The sequence below is a fragment of the Triticum aestivum genome, chromosome 7A, assembly GCF_018294505.1.
Source record: "Triticum aestivum cultivar Chinese Spring chromosome 7A, IWGSC CS RefSeq v2.1, whole genome shotgun sequence".
In the NCBI taxonomy this organism is placed as follows: Eukaryota; Viridiplantae; Streptophyta; class Magnoliopsida; order Poales; family Poaceae; genus Triticum; species Triticum aestivum.
Window position 1 is genome coordinate 690,755,202 of NC_057812.1, and position 24,705 is coordinate 690,779,906.

General features: G+C 51.2%; 2 protein-coding genes across 2 annotated transcripts; one reads left to right on the forward strand and one right to left on the reverse strand.

Moving 5' to 3' along the window:
- LOC123149370 (4-coumarate--CoA ligase 4) lies at positions 1-6,896 on the forward strand. Its single transcript, XM_044569011.1, has 6 exons — positions 1-793; positions 1,212-1,565; positions 2,148-2,346; positions 5,928-6,141; positions 6,234-6,336; positions 6,614-6,896. The coding sequence occupies exons 1-6, from the start codon at positions 134-136 to the stop codon at positions 6,755-6,757; spliced, it is 1,674 nt and encodes a 557-aa protein (XP_044424946.1). The 5' UTR covers positions 1-133; the 3' UTR covers positions 6,758-6,896.
- Positions 6,897-7,654: 758 nt separating this feature from the next.
- Positions 7,655-11,046, reverse strand: LOC123149371 (CASP-like protein 2C3). Its single transcript, XM_044569012.1, has 3 exons — positions 10,628-11,046; positions 10,396-10,534; positions 7,655-8,327 (listed from the first exon to the last, which is right to left on the reverse strand). The coding sequence occupies exons 1-3, from the start codon at positions 10,807-10,809 to the stop codon at positions 8,052-8,054; spliced, it is 597 nt and encodes a 198-aa protein (XP_044424947.1). The 5' UTR covers positions 10,810-11,046; the 3' UTR covers positions 7,655-8,051.
- Between the last annotated feature and the right edge of the window lie 13,659 nt (positions 11,047-24,705).

Sequence of the window (24,705 nt, forward strand, 5' to 3'; positions counted from 1 at the left end):
AATTCCTCCCCTCCCCAGGAGCCGGAGCAGAGCACGCACGCCCACGGGATCCCGGCCCCCCCATTTCTCGCCCCACGCCGATTTCTTCCGCCGGGAGACAGGCCGACCCGAGCCGGCGCCGGCGGCGAGATCCATGGGCTCCGTGGCGGCGGACGCGCCGGAGGCGACGGAGACGGTGTTCCGGTCCAGGCTGCCGGACATCGAGATCCCGGCGCACCTCACGCTCCAGGACTACTGCTTCGAGCGGCTGCCGGAGGTGGCCGCCCGGCCCTGCCTCATCGACGGGCAGACGGGCGCCGTGCACACCTACGCGGAGGTGTCAGAGCTCTCCCGCCGCTGCGCGGCGGGGCTGCGGCGGCTCGGCGTGGGGAAGGGCGACGTGGTCATGAACCTGCTCCGCAACTGCCCGGAGTTCGCCTTCGTGTTCCTCGGCGCGGCCCGGCTGGGCGCCGCCACCACCACCGCCAACCCGTTCTGCACGCCGCACGAGATCCACCGCCAGGCGAGCGCGGCCGGGGCGCGGCTGATCGTCACCGAGGCCTGCGCCGTCGACAAGGTGCGCGCCTTCGCCGCCGAGCGCGGGATCCCCGTGGTCACCGTCGACGGGCCGGCCTCCGACGACGGCGGCTGCCTCGCGTTCGACGAGGCCCTGCTGCCCGCGGAGCCGCTCGCCGCCGACGAGCAGGTCGACCCCGACGACGTGGTGGCCCTCCCCTACTCGTCCGGCACCACGGGGCTGCCCAAGGGCGTCATGCTCACCCACCGCAGCCTCGTCACCAGCGTCGCGCAGCAGGTCAGCTCAGCTCACTCCCCGCTACGCTTCCACCTCCATTGCCACTGGCTGGACCGAGCCGCGGATCCTTCGGGGGCCAGGCGAGCTTCCCATTTACGTTTCTCGTGGCCTCGCTTTACGCTTTCCAGCCCGGGACGTTCCTTTTCCCCATCACGCGCCTCTCCGTCGGCGCCGGAGCCCAGCGACCGACCAATTACTCCCCTGCTTAAAATAACGCCGCGCCATTTATTACCCGGATCGGATCGGATCGGATTCGACGGGCCGACGTGACCCACGCAGGGCCCGCCAACCAGCGCCAAGATTCGCGCCCACGCACGATCACATTTCCCAATTCAAACTTCGCCGACCCAAAAATGTTTCAAATTTGCTGAACATCTCGTTTCTGAATTTCAAATTTTTTGACTGTGTGTGCGTGCAGGTGGACGGGGAGAACCCGAACTTGTATTTCGGCCCGAATGACGTGCTGCTGTGCGTGCTGCCGCTGTTCCACATCTACTCGCTCAACTCGGTGCTGCTGGCGGGGCTGCGCGCCGGGTGCGCGATCGTGATCATGCGCAAGTTCGACCACGGCGCGCTGGTGCGCCTGGTGCGCGCGCACGCGGTCACCGTGGCGCCCTTCGTGCCGCCCATCGTCGTCGAGATCGCCAAGAGCGACCGGGTGACGGCCGCCGACCTCGCGTCCATCCGCATGGTCATGTCCGGCGCGGCCCCCATGGGCAAGGACCTCCAGGACGCCTTCATGGCCAAGATCCCCAACGCCGTGCTCGGGCAGGTTCGTCGCGCACCGGCCCCGCTCTCGCACTTCGAATCCATATCCAATGATTGCTTGCGCGATTATCTTAGTGGCAAGCACGTCAGCTACAGTAGGTGAGTGTATGGAGCGTTTGGAAGGCGAGTGAACCTCGAAAGATCATCAATGGTTGTTGGGGCATCGGGGAGGCGATTGGGATGGGCTGGCTAGTGGCCCGGCGCGCGAGCCAAGGTCGCAGTTTGGTGGGTGGGTGGCATGGTGGCGTCGTGCTTTTGGGTGCGGGATATGGCGACATCCCAACCTTTACGCTCCATGACGGCTTCACCTTCATCCCAACTGAAGCGAGCGCACGCCACCCCCATGATCCCGGCGGGCGGGTTGCCGTCGCGGCAAGCCAGCGTTTCCTTTCTATAGTGCCAACCGCCAACCGTCAGACTTTCCGGTCGACAAGTCGCTCTCAGCAGGATTGATCTTGCATGTCTGAATCTTCTTTACTTAAAACTGAACATATATCACTCGGGTTGAAATTACAGCGTGTTGATCGTCAGCAGAACGTGGTGACCGGGGGGCTGATGATCTCTCTGTTTTGCAATGCGTGTGCAGGGGTACGGGATGACGGAGGCCGGGCCGGTGCTGTCCATGTGCCTGGCGTTCGCCAAGGAGCCGTTCGGGGTCAAGTCGGGGTCGTGCGGCACGGTGGTGCGGAACGCGGAGCTCAAGATCGTGGACCCCGACACCGGCGCCTCCCTCGGCCGCAACCTGCCGGGGGAGATCTGCATCCGCGGCAACCAGATCATGAAAGGTACTGTACGTGCGTGCGCGCACATTCAGACACAAGCTTATTCATTTTTCGAACAAAATGTCCAACCAAAAATGGTACAGTGCCGCCGTGTCTGGTCACCGCTCAGGAGTGGCAATGACGTGGACGGCACGACGACGTGATCCACTGTTCCATGACTAGCTAGCTGATTAGGTGAGCGAGTGGTTCGCGACTAGTCGCAGGGTAGCTCACGAGTAGATGCTGTAGTAGGAGTACCACTGCTGGTTAGGTGATCGGTTCGGACTGCTCCGTCTCCAGCTCCGGAGCCCAAATTATTGGCCGCAGCTGCAGCAACTTCACCCGTTTCTGACGGCACTTTCGGGCAGATAGATAAGCAGGCGTGGCACGTATCCAACATGCTGCATTTCCAGCAGTTCAGTCGCCTGCACGCATGTGTGCTCGTGTTCTGTCTCCGTCCGCTACGTTTGGCCACTAGCCAGCCAGCGAACGGACGGGCGGCTAGACTAATCTGAGTGATCGGTAGCTGCACGGACCAGAGCTTCTTCCACCTTCTGCTCACCTGACCAGATGCTCGGTGCACCGATCGGTCGGTCTCCAGTTAGGTACTAGTCGCTGGTGACCGGTGAGTCCGCTCGATCCAACCTAACACCCACGTAGTACTAGTAGGAGATGATTCCCTTCTGAAGCACGCCTCCTTGGCCCTCGGCAACTGTTGGCAAATCATCGTCGGCTAGCCCATCGACGGCGACGGCGTGCGTCAGTCGATGAGCCGGCGGCACCCTTTTGGCTTTAGCAGCAGCATGCGCGTCCTGACTGCTCTCGCCGTGCTAGCAATCGTCGCACTGGCGCCTCACACGTCAATAATGGAGCACCCTGAACTGAAGGTCTGAGGCCATACGCATCTCTCAGATTCAGATGTACTTGCACCGCTTGGGCAATGGCGACAAGGAAAAAGGCCGGCAGATTGCGCAAGCGTCTCCAAGGCCTGGCCTTGGCATGTTGCCGCGCGCATGCGTCGTGCACAGCGTCAGCCACCGTTTTCACCGAGTTTTCAGACGAATTGTCACTCCTTTTCCTATCTGCATTCAGGCGAAGCAGATAACTACTGTTTTTCCTCCTTTTTTTTTTGGTTCGGTACTACAGTAGTTTTAGTTATCGGCCTTTTGACATGGACCCCACCGCGACAAGGTTTATCTGGTCAATTTTACTGGACTAGAAGACCTTGGTTACAAATAAGATTGTATTTTTCAGAAAGAAAGGGGATATTTTTAAGGTGCTGCCAATCTGACTGAACTGTACGTTTCGCGGTCGAGCATTTTGGTTTTGGCTAAGGCCGCACAATCATCCCCCGAAACGTCGAAGGTTCCGAATTAAGTTGTAGGTCACGGTCCAGTTATGTGCTACATGTACATGGGTTCCAGCAGTGCAACCAAGCCTCTGAGTAGTACTCCAAAGAATCCACAACAAACTCCCACACATGACTACATAGCTTGCATTCGTTGATGCAGCATGCTGGCCATGTGAAAGCATTTTCCCAAGTACTCCAAGAATCCACAACAAACTCCCACACATGACTACTTATCTTTGCTTAAAAGTCTATGCTTATATTTTTGTGGGAAATGGCCAAGCTTAGGTCTATCATTAGCATAAGAAAACAAAGCCTGCCTTTCTGCTTGTTTTTAACAGTTACAAGTAGAACTAAGTTGTTTGACCTAGCACATGTGGTGAGGTGGAGATGTTTAGCTCCTTCTGACTTGCGTATGGATACGATTTTTTTTTTTGCGTACGGATACCTTGTACTATGAATGATTGGATACATTGTGGCAACAGGCTGTCCTGTGGGCTGTAGCCACCCATGATTACATACAACCACACATGATGGCAACCGGAGAGTATTTAACAAAAAACTACCACAATTCATGGAAATGTGCCCAGAAACTATCACTTTACAAATTTGTGCCGGAAACTACCACTATTTGTCTAATCTTTGACTAAAAACTACCGTGTCTGTAAATCGGCGCATCTGTTCATTTTAAACACACTTATGACAGGCCTGGCCCACATGTAAGTGATGGCATCATCAGTCAACGCTGTTTGTACCCGCTGCTGCTCCCCGTTCCGCCGCACACCTCGCCGCCGCTCGTAGCGCCCGCCGCTGCCGCCGTGCCCAAGACCTCCTCCTCCGCGCGAAAGACCTCGGCTCCGGCGCCGTCCTAGCAGCAGACTGTCCTGGCGGCGGGGCGGCAGTAGACACCGGTCATTTACTGCCATGCGCTAAGGTCGATGCCGTAGCCGCCGCCCCCGCCGACGGCCGTGAAGCTCCCCGACTGGGATAGCATCTGCTTCAAGAAGTCGGCTGGGATGAACCCGTCAACGGCGCCGGCCGGCGCGCCTGCACCGCTGCCCTGGGTAGCTGCAGTAGACACCTCCGTGGTGACGGGGGAGCCGGGGAGGGGGCCTTGGCGCCGCCCTTGCCACAACCGTTGCGCCTGTTCTTGCGGCCGCCGCCGATGGGCACGTCGCGGAGCATGCCGCCCTCGGTCCAGTGCCGGCGAGCGCAGCAGCGGCGCGTGGCCCGCGTGGCCCGCGTGCCTGCCCCTGCCTCACCTCCACCGCCACGATGCCGCCCGCCGCGCCGACGCTGTTGCCATCTCCAGTCCGCAACCAACGCCGGGGAGTGAAGAAGGCGGCCGTGGTGACCGGTGGTGGTGTTACCCGGCTGCGGCATGCGAGCGAGCTCAGGGGGAGTGGTGTCTAGGAGCTCCCCTGCTTCCGTCCCATGCGCAAGAGGTGTTTGTTGAAATGCCAAAGAAAGAAAGGAGGGGAGGAAGAAGAAGGTTGGTGATGACGTGTGGGTCCCACCTATCAGAAAGGCGTTTAGAAGAGGCGAATTTCCATGAATTGTGGTAGTTTTTGGTTAAATACTCGCAACTGGATGGGAATGTTGACGATTCCTAATTTTGTCCATTTCCCATGTATGCCCCTTCATGCTCTGAAACTAATGCCAGAAGAAGCGCTCCCTCACTTTACTAATACATGAGAGTTTGCAAACTTCAACCCAGCAAAACTTTCTTTTTTTTCGAAAGGAGGAGAAAAACTTTTTTTTTTGCTTCATGCTCCCTTCCATATTTTTGTAAGCCTTTATTACATGGAGTGTGGATTCTTCTTTCTGTTTGAAAACTATCTAAATACATATAGAATTCGGATATGATCAGTATGTCGCTTTCGCAGACAGCTGGATGCGTGTTCAGTGACTACGAAATTGAAGAATTATTCAAGATTTTATTTTTCACAACAATATATGTACTCCCAAAAGATACATGTACTGTTTACTCTAGACTGCAACTTAAATGGATACGAACTATTACCAGGTAGACAAGTTTCAGACCTTAAGATGAGATTCATTCCACTCAGTAGCGTTTTTACCGCAAATTCTAGCTGTTCACTTGGACTATTTCTGTAATTTCTCCAACTAACTACACCAGCCACACATGCTTAGCCATTGATATGAACTTTTTAGGGAAACAACAAAAAATCTTAATATGCATCATGATGATCAAAGAAAACAACTCATGTATAAATGACCAAGCCTATGATTGCAGGTTACCTAAATGACCCAGAGTCCACAAAGAACACCATTGACAAGGACGGTTGGCTGCATACTGGAGACATTGGCTATGTCGATGATGACGACGAGATCTTCATTGTCGACAGGCTCAAGGAGATAATCAAATACAAGGGATTCCAAGTACCTCCTGCGGAACTCGAAGCCCTTCTCATCACACACGCCGAAATCAAAGATGCTGCTGTCGTATCGTAAGTTGATAGACTGTTCTAAGGGATTTAGGATCCATTTGGTCCATGTCAAGAGTAGGTGATTAAATTTAGCTGGTCTTCATTTTTTGCAGGATGCAAGATGAAGTTACTGGTGAAGTTCCAGTTGCATTCATTGTGCGGATTGAAGGCTCTGAGATCAGCGAGAGCGAGATCAAGCAGTTTGTTGCAAAAGAGGTAATAACTAGTCGTCCACTTTCCATACATTCAAGTATGACGCACAAATAGAGAAACAGGCAAAGTTGCCACAAACAGTACAATTTTTAACAAAATTCTGAAGAGGGCATAATTTACAACATGTGATTTGTGAACTGTGAGGCATACCGGCCATCCAGCATGTTATTTTACAAGACTGAAGAGAGCATCAAATGTTTGCATTGGTTCATGTATCTTCACCAATTCAGTGCAGATGTGAGACTTCAAAAACCTAACAAATTGTGCAATATTATTGCAGGTCGTTTTCTACAAGAGGATCCACAAAGTTTTCTTCGCTGACTCGGTTCCGAAGAGTCCTGCTGGCAAGATCCTCAGGAAGGACCTGAGAGCAAAGCTTGCTGCAGGCATCCCAGGCAGTGAAAGCACACAGTCCAAAAGCTGAGTCCCATCTTACACACACACACACACACACACACACACCTCTGTCCAAAATCATGTAATGTTCTCAATGAAATGGCATTATTATTATTATTATTATTATTATTATTATTATTATTATTATTATTATTATTATTATTACATATAGAAGGGCTGGCTGGCACATGGTCGTCGATTTTTTCAATTAGATGGCTAAGTTATATGATTTGTTTGTTCGTTCGATGATGTGTATCCTGTCATGTATAGATACCAACTCTTTTTTTTGACAACAAAGGCTGATTATAATGTATACCGCTTATGATTTATACCACAAGTTGAATTAAACTCATTTGTTCTAGTGACCTAAAAAAAATCATTTGTTCTAGTGGATCGTCCGTTTCGGGGTTTGAGTGCTTGCTGCTCTTATTAATATTTCTCCCTGTCTAATAGAATTATAGATGGACTTTACTTCCGGATCAGGTTTTCTCCTTTCTTGGATAAATTGATGTTCTGTCAGGAAGAACATATTTTTGCTCAATTTGCACACAGCACGGTGGTGTTCAACTATAAGCAGTATGTTTATAGTTGATGCAACTATAAACGGCTTTCACCCAGACTCTTGGATGATACCTGATCAAAATCAGGCCAGACGAACTGAATGAATATCACTGGAATCAGTATGTTTATTGCGCGAACAAGACAATTTTGCAGTGAATATTTTTCCACTGCAATCAGTTCGTCTATTCTGTGTTCCAAACAGGGCCTGCACATTTTTGCAGGGCAACAATTTCTCTCTGAAAACACATTTCATTCATGTGGCTGCTGCTCGTAGTATCAACATAGAAGAGGTTACATGGTCTTTTTTTTTTGCGAGTAGAACACTTGTATTACTCAATCACCAACATGATTACAATCAGCTAAATATAGCTCAACGGCATAATTAGCTAAACAATTGCTTGACATTATTCTGGGATCCAGTGATATGAGTAATACTGGTTTCATGAACGCTCAAGGTGCTGGAGGAGGTTACACGGTCTATGAACAATACACGGAGAATACATACATACAAACACACTAATACATATTTTTTGGGGGGCAAATACGCTACTGCAGTACACTCACACTAGTTTTTTTTGGAGCAGCCTTCTCACACTAGTAGTAACATATCGAACAGAGAATTTTTTTTTTAGTCTACATATCGAACAGAAGAGAAGCCCAAGAAGGAGCTAACTTGGGTGTAATCGGGCCGAGCGTTTTCAGCCCAACAACACTAGCTAGCGCTCGGGGAGCCCACCCTGTATGACGATGGGCCGGGCCGCCTACTTTGTGGAGGAGGAGCGGTGCGGGTGCGGGTGCGGGTGCGGGTGGGAGAGCGAGGGGTAGAGGCGGAAGAGGTTGCGGGCGGAGAGCGCGGAGAGGACGGCGGTGCCGGCGGCGGCGAGCCCGCCGCAGACGAGGCTCCCGGCGACCTGCTGGCAGAAGCGGGTGAAGATGTTGCAGACCTTGTTCCACTGCAGCGCCTGCGCGCCGTCCAGCGCGATCAGGCACGCCTGCGCCGCCGCCACCGTCGCCGCGAACGTCACGTACGCGCACCCCTGCACCGCGCACGCCATCAGGCACATACAGTTAACTTTACGTGTTTTTCAGCTTATAATGCCATTAGATTAACTCGATGAATGCCTTTTGACGCTGTAAAATCAGCAGTAGTAAGGTCTTTTTTTCCTTCTAGAAGACAGTAGCAAATTAACCGGCTGAAATATATCCTGGAATAATCACAGCTAACTCTGAAATTTGTACCAAAAATGGTCAATGTGGCAAGCCATATCTCAGAAACCAAATGAACAAACCTCTCTTAAATTTGTGAGCTAACCCACCCTAACCCACCCATATGACTATGTGCTGCGGATTGAATGGATGCAGTTTGCCTCATTTATTATTTGCGTTCTAGTACTGTGCATGCCTAGGTTGCTTTCGGTATTTTTTCCCCACAAAAGTTAGTAATAATTGTGTGTTTGTGTCTACTCCTGTCGTGAAAAATCAGAAGAGTTCTAGTGCTACAAGTTCTTTGAGTGTTACCGTGTTACGAACGCACGGTAACATCCTACAAAGCTGTCAATAAGAAATTTTTCTACAGCCCCATAAAATTTGGAAATCCAAATTAGTTTTGAATTGAGAGAAACAAAAAAAGGCAATTCTAGGTATGCACAGTATCAAAAAGACAAGCACGGATAAACTAAACAGTTTTGCTAAGTCTCAGTCGACTTAGACTTCATTATGTCTCAATCGATGTTGTATTTCATTGATCTTGCATTGAGATTCGTACAAAAAATTATTTTCAGCTTTTTCCTTTTTCTTCCCATGTACACTATCACTTAACTAAGATTTAGTTAAGTCTCAGTCGATTAAGACCTAAACACACCCTAAACTAAAATGTTGGACACTATTGATAACTGAAGTTGTATGGCTGGTTGCTCCGTCTTGACACAGACAACAAATATGCTATCTACAAGCAGTGTTCTAGAAAGAGACAATAAATAGTTAGTTTATCCAAAACGCGCATGGTTCTAGACTAGCCAACAGTGTTCTAGAAAGAGACAATAAACACGCGGAGTACTTTATATAAAAGAAAATAGAGAGCTTGTAAAGTCTGATCAAATTTATAAATAAAAAAGATTATCGACATGCATGGCACATGAAACTTCGATTTATCTAAATCAGCTGCACATAATTGGATGGACATGCATGCATGTGCAGCACCAGGCACTTGTAAACTTGAATGCGCCGATCTTTTCCGATGGGGAACCCAAAATGATTTGGGCTGGCCCTCGACGCATTGATGGAAACATGAATGAAAAACAGCGGCGCAGCTGCAACATCTAACGCCGCAGCGCACTGCACTGTCCTGGTCTGATTTGCCAGTCCGGGAGGCCTGCCGTGAGGAGCCGTTGGTAGATGGCAACGGTGACGGCGAGAAAGGAGGATGCTGGCTACCATTTGCAGTAGAATCGTTGTTATCACGACGGGGACCCGATCAGACAAAGACGATAGCTCAGTGCTAACTGTTCCCTGTTCATAGCCTCTGAAAACTGTTTCCTATTCCTGTCGCGGAATTGAAGCGCGGTTGCTCCGGTCGCCGCTAGGTCGCCGTCGGGCGATCAATGAGCTGCCAGTTAGTGCCTATCTTGTTTAATTCGCCGGTGCTGATCAGAATTCATGCATGCTCTATAGTGCTCGTGTTGATTAATTAGGCGCCGGGCACAGAACGGTGTCTAGTGTGTCGAGCGGAAATGAGTACAGGGTAACAGTGATATGGCTTTCACTTTCAGTAAGATGTCGACGAAATTCACCCAATTTCAATGATTTCAGCACGCGCTAAAATATACTGTACTATATATTTACCTTCCAGTCAAAATATTTCAGCGGTCTCATTAGTACTGAGGGATTCAAATATTTTTCGTGTTTACTATTTTGTTGTTGTTGAATTTCAAGTGAATGTTTTGGCCACAAACTGAAAACCACTGAAATTCGGTGGTTCCGGTTGTGGCTGAAACCCAAAGTGACAGAGGGACTGGCCGACCATGGGATACCGAACTGGAGACTGTGCAGAAGAAACATTCAGGGCCGGAGGCGTCAGGAGAGTGATCGGAATAGTGCAGTATGTACCTTGTCGAGGAGGAGGAAAGCCCACGCCAGGGCCTTGCTGTTGCGGCAGGGGTTGTGGGCGAAGCGGCCGAGGTAGAGGCACCGGAGCAGGTGCAGCAGGTGGTACCCCGCCGCCGCGCCGGCCGCCGCCGTCAGCACCCTGCACGCACGCACGTTTCACGCTCAGTCAGACGATCACACGTGCACAAATCACGGCCGCACAGGGTACTTGTTTGCTAGCTAGTTAGCTCACCAGAGAGCGTGGACGTCCTTGACGGTGGCCTTCTTCCTGATGAGCAGCACGGTCTCCGTCTGCGTGTCCAGCCCCATCAGCAGCGCCGACGCCGTCGCCAGGGCGGCGCACGCGCCCCGCATCAGCCCCTCCGCCCTCACCTCCGACGGCCTCCTCCTCCCCGCCTGCGCCGCCGCGTCCATCGCGCTCAAGGTCAAGCCCGGTCGATCTCTACTTGCGAGTTGTGATCTTGGAACGGAGGGAGTAGCTAGCTAGTGTTTGCCTCGTGTCTAGCGCACGAACGCCGTAGCTAGGTCGGGGGGTCACGGGAGTTTTATAGGCGGCGTGCGCGGCGAGAGGGCGAGTGGGAAGCGTCTGCTCTAGGGAGTGCGGCGATGGCCGAGAGCATGTGCGCACGGGTACGTACGGCGGCGGGGCGACGTGGTCGATCGTGGCGGTGCGCAAGCGGTGCCCTGTGCGGGGGTTTAATGCACTGCGGTTAACAGGCAAGACGGCAGACAATGCTCGGATGGGCGGTTAACTGAAATTGGACACTCATGGTGCTACATCCTGTCAACGAATTAGATCATGCAATTGCTTTTAGGACAAGGCTGGGATTGGTCGTTACGGCCATGCACAATGGTGCTATCTTATCAGTGCCAAGTAGAATAAATGCTGAGATGGAGAAGAAAGAAATCATAAGAAAATATTTGTCTTCTCTTATTTAAGAGATGATCTATTAACATAATATGTCTCAACACACTTTTGGGAAATTGCTCGTTATTGAGATAAGTTTAAGAAATGACCCATTATAGACATGTTTCTTTTATCATCTTTAAATTACATGCAAGATTTAAGATAAAATTATCTTATTAACCATTGTACATGCCCTAAGTGAATTGTGGAGGGAGTGCATCCTGTCAAGGAATTAGATTGTGCAATTGCTTTAATAAAAGGGTCTGTGTCCTGTTTTATATATAAAGCAACAATCATCGTACGACTCGACACCATAGTATACATCCAGGACAAGATACAATGGTGCCTAAAAAGAGTTACACAACCCCGTTACCACTCCAAGCAAACTACATGTAGGAAGATAGGGCATTGCTTGAAGTTGTCGGGGCCCTCAACCGTGAGCGAGTTGATGAAGCCGTGCATGACAACCCGGATGCTCCAAGGCGGCACAAGCATGCTCCTTGGTGAGGCGCTCCGCTTTTGCCGCGTTGGCCGCCTCCTCCTTGGTGAGCCGCTCTGACTCCTCAAGGCTGAGTCGCATGGCATGGCATTTCTGGAGCGGCAGTTGCAAGCATTCGTCTGCGCCGTGGTCAAGGAACGGCGGATGACGCCACGGACCAGCTCGTCCTTTGAGTCTGAGGGCAGGGCAACGGGTGTAGATCTGCATGATCCTCAGACGGACCGGCTAGATCCTGTCCGGGGCACCTGCCTTGCACGGTAAGCTGCCCCGCCTCCGACTCAAGGAGCATGGCCACGGGCTCGACAATGCCAGCACCAGCACTAGCGCCGCCGAGAGGAGCGGGCCAGAGGTGACGGCCCAGGGCTTCAAGAGCCGAATGTAGACCGCCATGAATCGATGCCGTCGTGTGTAGATGAGGAGCCCCACCAGGTCATCGGGAAGTGACGGAGGAGGAGGAGCCCCGGATGGAGCCACGGGGAGTGAACAAAGGAGGAGGATCCGCCCTTATCAACTCGCGACTGACGAAGGGCAACTCGGATGGCGAGCTTCTCGTTTGGCTCTGCCACAAGGGCATCCTAATCATCGGGTTTGGCTTTGGGCGAGGTGCCACTGTTGGATCCGGCCATGGTCCGGCTAGGGAAGGTCATCAGACGAGAAGAGTAAAGCGGAAGTTGTTAGGGTTTGATAGGGGATGGGGGGGGGGGGGGGGTTGTGGGATCAAGATGATCCAGCGTGGTCCGGATCCTGCATGGTTGCCGTGTCCAAACGCTCCTATGTCTGCCCAACATATGGACAGGATAATAAGCGATGCCGGACAACCCTCATTTGACCTGGATTTAAGGGGCTCGGTTGAGTAGCAATTTTTTGTCCGTGCAGTATCTCACTTGTTCGTACGGACATTAAGGGAGAAAGCAGAGGAGATGCTCTACGGATCACACGCACAGTATCACGAGCTAGAACAAACTACATGGCTCGTGGCAGTAGAGCGTGCGTAGACGGCAACAACATGTCACATGCTACAACTGCTCAAATTTACTACTGCACATCCATTAACGCCCATTGCACATGACCCTTCACTTTCAGAGAATTTATCTATCCCTTTCCGATCTTTGGTAGTACTACCCAACAAATACAGGCCCATGGTTTATCACCACTACATGTGGGTTAACCGTGTAAGTAACTACTAGGTATTAGTACAAGTTTGTAAATTGTTGAGCCGATTAACTGACAAGTGAGAAACTTTCTTTTTAAGGAGGGTTTTCCCTGACATCTACATGAAGGATGCACAGAGCCACAAGAGAGGAACAGTTTGGGAGTATATATATATATATATATATATATATATATATATATATATATATATATATATATATATATATATATATATAATTCAAGTAAAACTAAGCACTTCTCAAGTCTTCTAAATGAAAGCACTGGTCAAGTCACATCGCAGATTAATGGTTCAGAAAACACTAATCCAAAAAATGTGACTAGTTGAAATAAATCCACCACACCACAGACCACTCAAATCTTTTGAGGGCTGCCTCTCTAGCGTCTTCTCCCCCACTTCCAGGCTTTATTACTGTGCCCTGAAACCTATCGATCAGCATGTATTCCTTGCAATCAGTGTACGTCAAGGAGCACACGCACAGTACAACGAGCTAGAACGAACTGCAATGCTCGTAGCAGTGGAGCGTGCGTAGACGGCAACAGCAGAACAGTTACAGTACTGTTCGAATTTGCTAGAACTGCTACATCCATTACTGCCTGCCTAGCTTTGCCCTCTGTCGTGGTTCCAAGTCTGACAGTAGTATAGGAGGGTAAGTATGAAGAGGCAAGATCTTAGCTGTGGAGAAGTTGTAAGAACGCAAGGTTTACGAGTTCAGGGCCTTCTCGGAGGAAGTAATAGCCCTACGTCTCGGAGCCCGGAGGCGGTCGACTGGATTATGAGAGTATGAATTACAAGGGTGCGAACCATTGTCTCGGAGGAGGGGGTGGCTTATATAGAGTGCGCCAGGACCCCGGCCAGCCCACGTTACAAAGGATTCAATGTATATTAAGGCAGGGCGTTACTGGTAACGCTAGTAATAAAGTGCTATGATGACCATAAAAGCTACTTAATGACCGACCGCTAGTGTGCGGAGTGACTTTAGGTCTCCTGGCTGTCGAGTGGTTGGATCTTGGTCGAGTGATTGCTTCTCGGTCGAATGTCTTCGAGTCTGTCGAGTGGAACACCTCCAAGTCGATTGAAAGGTGATTTCTTCTAGAGATGTCCTTGGGTAGGGCAGTTAGGACAGGTCCATGACCCTACCCTAGGTACATAGCTTCATCATTAGCCCCGAATGGATCGAGGTTTGAGTGGGGAAGGAGTTGAGAACTTCTCCAACTCGTTTTTCATGCCGTGAGCGTATCTTGTTTCGGATCAACGGACCTGAGTGACGACAACAACTTCCTTTTCAGTCGCCTTGATCCATTCTTAATTCTTCGTCGAGTGAGTTTCTTTACTTGTAAGGCTCCGAGTGACGGTGCGGAGGAGATCTTTGATCTGACAAGTTGTTTGCTGCCCGCAGATTTTGTGGGATCCGAATTTTGGGAAGCGCGCGGGACGGGGGAGGCCGCAGTAATCGGATGGGATAGAGCGGAGCCACCTCGATCCCCGCGCCACCTTTTTCGCCACGTATCGCGCGCGCGATCGGTACGGGATTTGACAGAGCCACCTGGGCCTACCCGTCAGCCACTCGGAAGCAGCCTCATATAAGGCATTGGACCGGAGTCTCCCGAACAGCGCGTTCCCATTACCTCTTCTCCTCTTTACGCCCCTCCGCTGCGCTCGCTCTCGCCCCAGCGTCACCGCTCCGTACGCGTCTCACCAGCGACAATGGGGAAGGAGAAGACGGCGGCTCTGGAGCGGGCAAAGAAGGCGACAGCGAGGTCGAAGGGGAAGGCGACTAGCCGGGGCGGATCTTCCTCGCGGACCGGCCTGCCGAAGGGCTGGATCCAGGGCGACTGGATCCACTCGAGGATCGCCCAAGAAGACCTCGACGATCTGGCCGAAGGGGGGCTGATCCCCTATGACTCGGCGCGGCTTCCGGGGAAGGAATCTGAGCCGCAACCTCGGGAGGGTGAGCGTGTTCTTCTTGCCACCCACGTCGACCGTGGATTTTCCTTGCCTCCTCACCCTTTCTTTCGAGGGTTTCTGAACTTTTTTGGGGCACAACTCCACCATTTTACCCCCAACTCAATCGTTTATCTCGCCGCTTTCATTTCTTTGTGTGGGAATTTCCTGGGTTGCCGGCCTCACTGGGGTCTTTTCAAGCATATTTTCACTTGTCGCTCCCAGACAATGAAAAAGGCTAATCCGAGTGACGAGAGGACCCAAGTGATCCAGATGTGTGGGGGTCTTGGCATTCAGACGAGAGGAAAAAGCTCCTTTCCGACCATGATTCTTCCTGACTCAGTTCGTGGATGGCAGTCGACCTGGTTTTACTGTAAAGACCAGTCGACGCCAGGGCAATCGACTGGCCTCCCTCCCTTTACCATGGACCGAGTGAGGAAACCCTCCTCTTTGAAGGTGCTCCCGGAGGAGAAGGCGCACGTGAAGGTGTTGGTCAATCGAGTGGTCCAGCTTATTCATGACGGGGTCACTGGTATGGATCTCTTGGAGGTCTTCCTTCAGCGGCGCGTCCAGCCTCTTCAAGCTCGAGACCATCCGATGTGGATGTATTCGGGTCTTGAAGACTCCACTCGGATCCACCCGGAGGAGGTCAACGACGACACACTGGAGAAGTGGCTGTCGGGCATTACCGGGAACAAGGACAATCCCAGGGGAGCCAGGAGAGTTCCCCCATTTGACCAGTCTCGTGCACCAGAGCAGGTCTGATTCTGAGTTTTTGCTTGTAATCTGAATTCACTCGCGCAGCTGCCTATATTGCGTCGACTGACTTTGTTCTCCCTGCTTTCTTTTAGGCCATTATTGAAATGTATTCAATGCCCAACGGGGAGCAAGAGCAAGCTCTGAAAGGCGCGGCGAGTGGCGGCGACAGTGGCGAGTGGACTTCCGATGGTGAAGGGGATGGAGGAAGCGACGACTCAAGTGATGGAGAGGAAGTCAAGTCGCCCCCTCGTAGGAAGAGGCGATCCAAGCTTGACCAAGAATGGCCGAGTGCCCGCGACAAGGCAACTACTCAGGCTGGTCAGTCTTCGAAGCGTCTTCGGATCTCTTCACCAACCCTGACTGAGAAGGCGCCCAAGCACCCCGAAGTTGCAGAGCCGAGGACTCGGAAGGCGTTGCGAAGATCAAGATTGATATCCCCGTCGCCTCCGCGCGAGTGTCTCTCTTTGTATTCACTCGATGCTCCGCGCTGTTTGTTTTTCTTATTTTAACTGGATGAACTTTGGAATTGTCAGCGCTGCCACTTCCGGGACCTCAGCTTACAGGGACGATGATGAGGTGATGGAGGATGCAGTCACTTCTAATCCGGGTATGATTTCTGCCATACTATCTTTATTCGGTCGATTCAATTGTAATGTGCATCATTGGGTGATGTGATTTTGGCAATTGAACTTTGCGCAGCTCCCAACATTATTGACCTCCCTGATGATGATGAAGAGCCTGAGAGGTCTTTGACGAGGAAGAATAGGCGAGCTCCTGTAAGTGAGGCGCTACAGTCGACGCCGAGGGCGGAACCAGTCGTTCAGGACACTGGCGACGTCAATCGGGGTTCTGTTACCTTCGCCGTGCCACTGTCGAGCGCCTTGCCTTCTTCGTCGACTGCTCAGGCCCCTGTCGACCCGCCTTCAGTTTTTGCGACCCATCATGTCCCAGAGGACGAGGTGAATGTTGCTAGGGAAGCCATACGCCAGGCGGGCATTATGATGGAGAAGATGAAGACGGTGCAGGACGCCAGCCAAGCCGCCTATGATGCTAGCTCGGCTCTCCAGAGCAACGTTTAGCTTAGTTGGTCGCCGCTTGTTCTGTTAGGATATGCTATCTGAAGATTCTTTCCGAAAATCTTTGCATCTGTACACCTACTGGGTGCGTTGATTGAATTTTTGGACTAGTGGGGGCACGCTGAGTGCACCCACTGGGTGTAGTCCCCGAGACTACGGTGGACTGCTGGCAGTCGACTGTAGTCTTTGTATTTTGCCGAATGTATAAACCAAACTGGTAGTTTGTCTCTTCCACTCGGTCAGGTTGAGTGGGATCAGAACCGGTGGGGGCACGCAAAGTGCACCCACTGGGTGTAGTCCCCGAGATTACGGTGGACTGCTGGCGGTCGACTGTAGTCTGAGTTCTACTTTCTCTCTTTCTGCCCTTTTTTTGGACTCGACTTCGGCGGGCCGGTCGAGTGGGATCAGAACCGGTGGGGGCATGCAAAGTGCACCCACTGGGTGTAGTCCCCGAGACTATGGTGGACTGCGGGCAATCGACCGTAGTCTTAGTATTTATTGCCTTTGTTGTTTTTGCTGTAAAAATAACTTCTCCCCTTTGATTTCAGAAATCTTGTGATCTTGGAACTCGCTTTGCTGACTTGGAGAAGCAGCAGATTCAACTGAACCTTGACTTGGAGCTGGCCAGGATAGAGCTGCAAAAAGTCAGAGACGGCGGCGCTGGTAAGACGAGTTTGTCGACTGGTCAGTTTTAGGCTTGAGTACCCTTCTGCTATTTCTGAATCAATCGTCATTTCTTTGCAGAAAAACTGAGAGAAGCTCTGGCGAAGAAGGATCAGGATTTGGCTACTGCTCGTAAGGAGGCTGACGACAGGACCGCTCTGGCCGAACAGAAGCTGGCTTCGGTCGGCCAGTTGGAAGAAGAGAATACCAGGCTGAAGACCGCTCTGAATGACTCCAACAAGGAGTGCTCGCGCTGGAAGAAGGCGAATCTCGTCCAGGGCGAGAAAATGGAAGGCATTGCTCGCAGGAGGGATGATCTGGAGAGCTATCTGAGAAGTCTTGCCAAGAAGTTGTTCATCAAGCTTGAAGGTGCACATTCTGTTCCGACTGATTTTTTTTGTGTCGACTCAGTGTACGAAAATTGACTTATCCTTGGATCGTGAATGCAGAGTTTTGCCAGAACTTTGAAGAGGAGACTGGGCGGATCGAACCAGGTTTGGATCCAATCAACTCTCCAGTGAAAGATGAAACTGCCATGAATCTGCTCCGTCTGGAATCTCACATCGACAGTGCCGTGGACTACTTGGCTCGACTGAAGGTCACCATGTCGCGGATTGACCCAGCACTTTGGCCAGAGGTTGTGCTCCAAAATGATCTTGAGTCCCTGATGACTCGACTAAATGAAATCCCAGACCGAGTGCAGGAGTGGAAGAAGTCTGCTGCTCAGTGTGCCGCTGACGTGGCTCTGTCTTTGGTTCATGTCCACTCCAAGGAGGTGGGACAAGACAAACTGGCAGCAATCAAGGTCGCCAACACCCAGAAACATGACTTCCGAACCTTTATGGATACTTTCATCGCTGCAGCCACTCGAATAGCCGACGGCGTCGACCTGGATGAGTTCATCGAGCCTGCCAGCCCTCCTCCCGCGGAGTGAACAAACTCTTATGTCCCACCTTAAATTTGCCTCGGATTGCCGAGTGGTTTTTGTATCCATTAAACTTTTTCGGGCTGCATGCCCGAGTACTTCGATCTGTGATCCGGAACCTTTAGAATTTACCTGAACTTGGTTTACCGTTGAATATCTTTATGAATCTTCTGCTGAGTGAACCCATTCTTCATTCGAGACAACTTTTGTATTCGCAGCGCAGCTCCGAAGGAGAGGGAAGCAGTCGACCCATGTCTTGTCGCTCTTGCGGGTCGGCGACGGAGTGCGCATCGTATTTGTGGCGAGCTCTCCAGGGGAAGGCGGCGGTCGACCCACACCTTGTTACTGCAGAGCGGGACGGAGCACACATTGTATTTGTGGCGAAGCTCTCCAGGAGGAGGTGGCAGTCGACCCGCACTTCGTTACTGTAGAGCGGGATGAATCGCGCATTGTATTTGTGGCGAAGCTCCCCAGGAGAAGGTGGCAGTCGACCTGCCCCTCGTCGTCCTTGAGGATTGAGATGTGTTTCGTACTTAGGCGAGTTCTGGACTGCAGCTAAGCCCCCGAGTGGGAGGATTGCTCTCCACTTGGTAGGATTTTTTCAAACTTAAGCGAGTGCCGGACTGCAGCTAAGTCTCCAAGTGAGAGAATTTAGGCGAGTACTGGACTACAGCTAAGCCCCCGAGTGGGAGGATTGCTCTCCACTCGGTAGGATTTTTTCAAACTTAGGCGAGTGCGGGACTGCAGCTAAGTCTCCAAGTGAGAGAACTTAGGCGAGTACTGGACTGCAGCTAAGCCCCCGAGTGGGAGGATTGCTCTGGATTTTTTCAAACTTATGCGAGTGCCGGACTGCAGCTAAGTCTCCAAGTGAGAGAACTTAGGCGAGTACTGGACTGCAGCTAAGCCCCCGAGTGGGAGGATTGCTCTCCACTCGGTAGGATTTTTTTTCCAAACTTAGGCGAGTGCCAGACTGTAGCTAAGTCTCCAAGTGGGAGAACTTAGGCGAGTACTGGACTGCAGCTAAGCCCCCGAGCGGGAGGATTGCTCTCGACTCGGTAGGATTTTTTCAAACTTAGGCGAGTGCCGGACTGCAGCTAAGTTTCCAGTGAGAGAACTTAGGCAAGTACTGGACTGCAGCTAAGCCCCCGAGTGGGAGGATTGCTCTCCACTAGGTAGGATTTTTTCAAACTTAGGCGAGTGCCAGACTGCAGCTAAGTCTCCAAGTGAGAGAACTTAGGCGAGTACTGGACTGCAGCTAAGCCCCCGAGTGGGAGGATTGCTCTCCACTCGGTAGGATTTTTTCAAACTTAGGCGAGTGCTGGACTGCAGCTAAGTCTCCAAGTGAGAGAATTTAGGCGAGTACTGGACTGCAGCTAAGCCCCCAAGTGGGAGGATTGCTCTCTGCTCGGTAGGATTTTTTCAAACTTAGGCGAGTGCCGGACTGCAGTTAAGTCTCCAAGTGAGAGAACTTAGGCGAGTACTGGACTGCAGCTAAGCCCCCGAGTGGGAGGATTGCTCTCCGCTCGGTAGGATTTTTTCAAACTTAGGCGAGTGCCGGACTGCAGCTAAGTCTCCAAGTGAGAGAACTTAGGCGAGTACTGGACTGCAGCTAAGCCCCCGAATGGGAGGATTTTTTAAATACTTAGGCGAAACGGATTCGCAGCTAAGCCCCTGAGTGGGAGGCTGGCTCGCCACTCAGTAGGAAACTGTTTTTTCAAACTTAGGCGAAGCGGATTCGCAGCTAAGCCACCCACTGGGGGATTTCTTACGCAAACAAAAACAATAATAATCACTGGGAAAATTATAACGCTGTTGTCTTTGATAAATAAACTATAGGAGTTTTTCTTATTACATCTCATCCGAGTGAGAATTCAAGTATAAAAGGGGCGGAGTAGCTCCGCATTCCAGGCTCGTGGCTCATCAATCTGGCGATCAACATTGTAGAGGTGGTATGCTCCATTGTGGAGGACTCTGGTGACTATGAAGGGGCCTTCCCAAGTAGGAGCGAGCTTGTGTGGTTTCTGCTGATCCACTCGGAGGACTAAGTCTCCTTCTTGGAAGGCTCGGCTCTTCACGTTTCTGGCATGGAATCGACGCAAGTCTTGCTGATAGATGGTCGATCGAATCAAGGCCATTTCTCTTTCTTCTTCTAGGAGGTCGACTGCGTCCTGCCGGGCTTGTTCTGCTTCATCTTCAGAGTAGAGCTCGACTCGGGGAGCGTTGTGAAGCAGGTCACTCGGTAAGACTGCCTCGGCTCCGTAGACCAGAAAGAATGGGGTTCTTCCGGTCGATCGATTCGGGGTTGTCCTCAATCCCCAAAGGACCGATGGAAGCTCGTCGACCCATGCACCTGCTGCGTGCTTGAGATCGCGCATCAATCGGGGTTTCAGTCCTTTGAGAATTAGGCCGTTTGCCCTTTCTGCTTGCCCATTCGACTGGGGGTGAGCGACCGAAGCATAGTCGACCCGAGTGCCCTGAGAGGCGCAAAAGGCCCTGAATTTGTCGGAATCGAAGTTTGACCCATTGTCCGTGATGATGCTGTGCGGAACTCCATATCTGAATATCAACTCTCTAATGAAACTGATAGCGGTGCAAGCATCGAGATTCTTGATAGGCTTGGCTTCAATCCATTTGGTGAACTTGTCGACTGCTACCAGCACATGAGTGAAGCCGCTCCTTGCCTGTTCTCAGTGGTCCAACCATGTCCAGCCCCCAAACAGCGAAGGGCCAGACGAGTGGAATGGTTTTCAGGGCTGACGCGGGCTTGTGCGGCATATTGGAGTAATACTGACATCCTTCACATTTGTCGACTATCTCTTTTGCCATCTCATTGGCTCTTGGCCAGTAGAACCCCGCTCGGTATGCTTTAGCCACAATGGTCCGAGAGGACGCATGATGACCACAGGTCCCCGAGTGGATATCGTTAAGGATCATCTGACCTTCTTCTGGTGTAATACACTTCTGGCCGACCCCAGTCGCGCTTTCTCTATATAACTGTCCCTTTATGACTGTAAAGGCCTTGGATCGACGGACGATCTGTCGAGCCTCTTCTTCGTCTTCTGGGAGTTCTTTCCTTAGGATGTACGCGATGTACGGTTCTGTCCAGACGGGAGTGATAACCAAGACTTCCATGATCAGGTCGACCACATCTGGAACTTCAACTTCAGTCGGATCCGTGGCGCTTTTTGGCTGCGGGGCCTCTTCAGTGAAGGGATCCTCCTGGACCGATGGTGTGTGGATGTGTTCCAAAAACACATTGCTGGGAATGGCTTCTCTTTTGGAACCTATTTTTGCCAGATCATCAGTTGCTTGATTTTCCAGTCGGGGTATGTGATGAAGCTCTAACCCCTCGAATTTCTTCTCCAGCTTTCTCACTGCATTACAATAACCAGTCATGGCTGGACTTCTGACGTCCCATTCCTTCATCACTTGATTAACCACCAAATATGAGTCGCCATAGACCATGAGGCGACGGACGCCGAGTGAAATGGCCATGCGCAACCCATATAAAAGTGCTTCATATCCTGCCTCGTTGTTAGAGGAATCAAAGTGGATTTGAAGAACATATCTGAGTTTATCTCCTCTGGGGGAGACCAATACCACTCCGGCGCCGGAACCATTTAGCATCTTGGATCCATCGAAGAACATGGTCCAATGCTCTGAGTGAACCTGAGTCGGCAATTGCTATTCAATCCACTCGGTGACGAAATCCGCGATTGCCTGGGACTTGATAGCTTTCTTTGCCTCAAACTTGATATCTAGAGGAAGGAGTTCAATCGCCCATTTTGCCACTCGACCAGTTGCGTCTCTGTTATGCAAGATCTCTGACAACGGAGCGTCGCTGACGACTGTAATGGAATGATCAGAGAAGTAGTGGGCAACTTTCTTTGTGGTCATATAAATCCCATATACGAGCTTCTAATAATGAGGATATCTTTGCTTCGATGGGGTCAAGACTTCAGAAATATAATACACTGGGCACTGAACTTTGAAGGTTTTCCCTTCTTCCCGCTCGACCGTAAGTACCGTACTGACGACTTGTCATGTGGCTGCAATGTAAAGCAGCAAAGGCTCCTTGCTAATTGGGGCAGCAAGCACCGGCTGGGTGGAGAGCAGAGCTTTGAGCTCTGCGAACGTTGCGCCAGCTTCAGGAGTCCACTCGAACTTGTCAGACTTCTTCATCAATCGGTAAAAAGGCAATGCCTTTTCACCGAGACGAGATATGAATCGACTTAGGGCGGCCAAGCAACCAGTAAGCTTCTGAACATCGTGCACTCGCACAGGACTTTTCATTCAGAGTATAGTACCGAATTTTTCTGGATTGGCGTCAATTCCCCGCTCGGAAACGAGAAAACTGAGTAACTTTCCGCCAGGAACCCCGAATGTGCATTTTGATGGTTTAAGCTTGATATCAAACCTTCTGAAGTTGGCAAAGGTTTCAGCAAGGTCAGTCAGCAGGTCGGAACCCTTCCGTGACTTGACCACAATATCATCCATGTACGCCTCCACATTCTGACTGATTTGGGTGAGCAAACACTTCTGAATCATCCTCATGAATGTGGCTCCGGCATTCTTGAGGCCGAATGGCATGGTAACATAACAGAAGCACCCGAATGGAGTGATGAAAGTTGTTTTGATTTCGTCAGGCCCATACAGACGGATCTGATGGTACCCAGAATAGGCATCTAAAAAAGACAGTCGCTCACATCCCACAGTCGAGTCGACTATCTGGTCGATGCGAGGGAGAGGAAAATGATCTTTCGGGCAGGCCCGATTGATATGTTTAAAGTCAATGCACATGTGAAGTGACTTGTCCTTCTTGGGGACCATGACAACATTGGTGAGCCACTTGGAGTGGTAGATTTCTCGGATGAACTCCGCGCTAAGAGCCGAGCCACCTCTTCGCCGATGGCCTTTCTCTTCTGGACGGCGGACCGTCGGAGATGTTCCTTGACAGGTTTTACTTTTGAGTCGACTCTTAGGCGGTGCTCAGCCAGCTCCCTGGGAACACCCGGCATGTCAGAGGGCTTCCATGCAAAAATGTCCCAGTTCTCACGGAGGAACTGGATGAGCGCTTCTTCCTATTTGGAGTCGAGTGTTGTCGAGATATGAGTTGGAGCAATGCTGGGGTCGGTCGGGTGGATGTGAGCTGTCTTCGTATCGCCAGTCAACTGAAAACCTGACTCTGTAGCGGGCTTCTTGGCTCTCAACAAATCACTCGGGTCTGCAGTCTTCTGGTATTCCTGCAACTCCACTACTGCCATCTGAGCATCAGCGATCTTCGAACCTTTCTGAAAACATTCTTCCGCTTTCTTCCGATTGCCTATAATAGTGATCACACCTTTGGGGCCAGGCATCTTTAATTTGAGGTACACATAACATGGTCGGGCCATGAAGCGTGCATAAGCCGGCCTCCCCAAAATAGCGTGATAGGCACTCTGGAAGTCTACAACTTCAAATGTCAATTTTTCTTTGCGGTAATTTTTGAAATCACCGAAAACCACATCAAGAGCAATCTGGCCGAGTGATTCAGCCTTCTTCCCAGTAATGACTCCATGGAAACTCATGTTGCTGGCACTGAGTCTGAACATCGGAATGCCCATCCCTTTCAACGTCTCAGCATACAATATGTTCAAACCGCTGCTACCATCCATCAGGACTTTGGTCAGTCGAGTGCCTTCAACAGCTGGGTCAACCACCAAAGCTTGCCTCCCAGGGGTGGCGATGTGCGTTGGATGGTCGAACTGGTCGAATGTTATGGCAGTCTGAGACCATTTCAGGTAACTAGGTGTCGCCGGAGCGACCATATTCACCTCTCGGTTAATAACTTTCAGTCGACTTTTGCTTTCAACATCGGCAAAAATCATCAGAGTGGAACTGACCTGAGGGTATCCGTCGTCACTGTCTTCTTTGTCCTCGACCTTGTCCGACTCCTTTTCCTTACCTTTGGGCTGCTTGCCCTGGAACTGCTGGATCAAGAGTCGACACTGTCGAGTGGTATGTTTCGGGTAAATGAAATTACCCTCTTCATCTTTCTTTGTGTGGATGAGACATGGCAAGTCCAACACATCATTTCCGTCCTGGTCTTTAACCTTTTTGGGGTTCCAAGGCCCTTTAGGTTTCCCGTTAAACTTTCCTTGGGTTAAAACCAAGGCTTCCCCGGGAGCCGCTGGCTCGGCTTTCCGCTTCTGTTTCCGATTGGAATTTCCTCCAGTTTCTTGGGCGACTGACTTGAGCTTGCCACTCCTGAGTCGATCCTCATCTTCACCATTAGCGTACTTGGTGGCAATCTCCATCATCCAATTCAGGGACATATCCCCGGTTCGACTGAATTTCAAATTCAGTTCTCTATACTTGACGCCTTCC

Coding starts and splice junctions, on each gene's coding strand:
- LOC123149370 (XM_044569011.1), top strand. CDS start 134: ATGGGCTCCGTGGCGGCGGACGCGCCGGAGGCGACGGAGACGGTGTTC. Junction 6,142..6,233: donor AAAGATGCTGCTGTCGTATC/GTAAGTTGATAG, acceptor CATTTTTTGCAG/GATGCAAGATGAAGTTACTG. Junction 6,337..6,613: donor AGCAGTTTGTTGCAAAAGAG/GTAATAACTAGT, acceptor ATATTATTGCAG/GTCGTTTTCTACAAGAGGAT.
- LOC123149371 (XM_044569012.1), bottom strand. CDS start 10,809: ATGGACGCGGCGGCGCAGGCGGGGAGGAGGAGGCCGTCGGAGGTGAGG. Junction 10,535..10,627: donor AAGGACGTCCACGCTCTCTG/GTGAGCTAACTA, acceptor GCGTGCGTGCAG/GGTGCTGACGGCGGCGGCCG. Junction 8,328..10,395: donor CTTTCCTCCTCCTCGACAAG/GTACATACTGCA, acceptor TGCGCGGTGCAG/GGGTGCGCGTACGTGACGTT.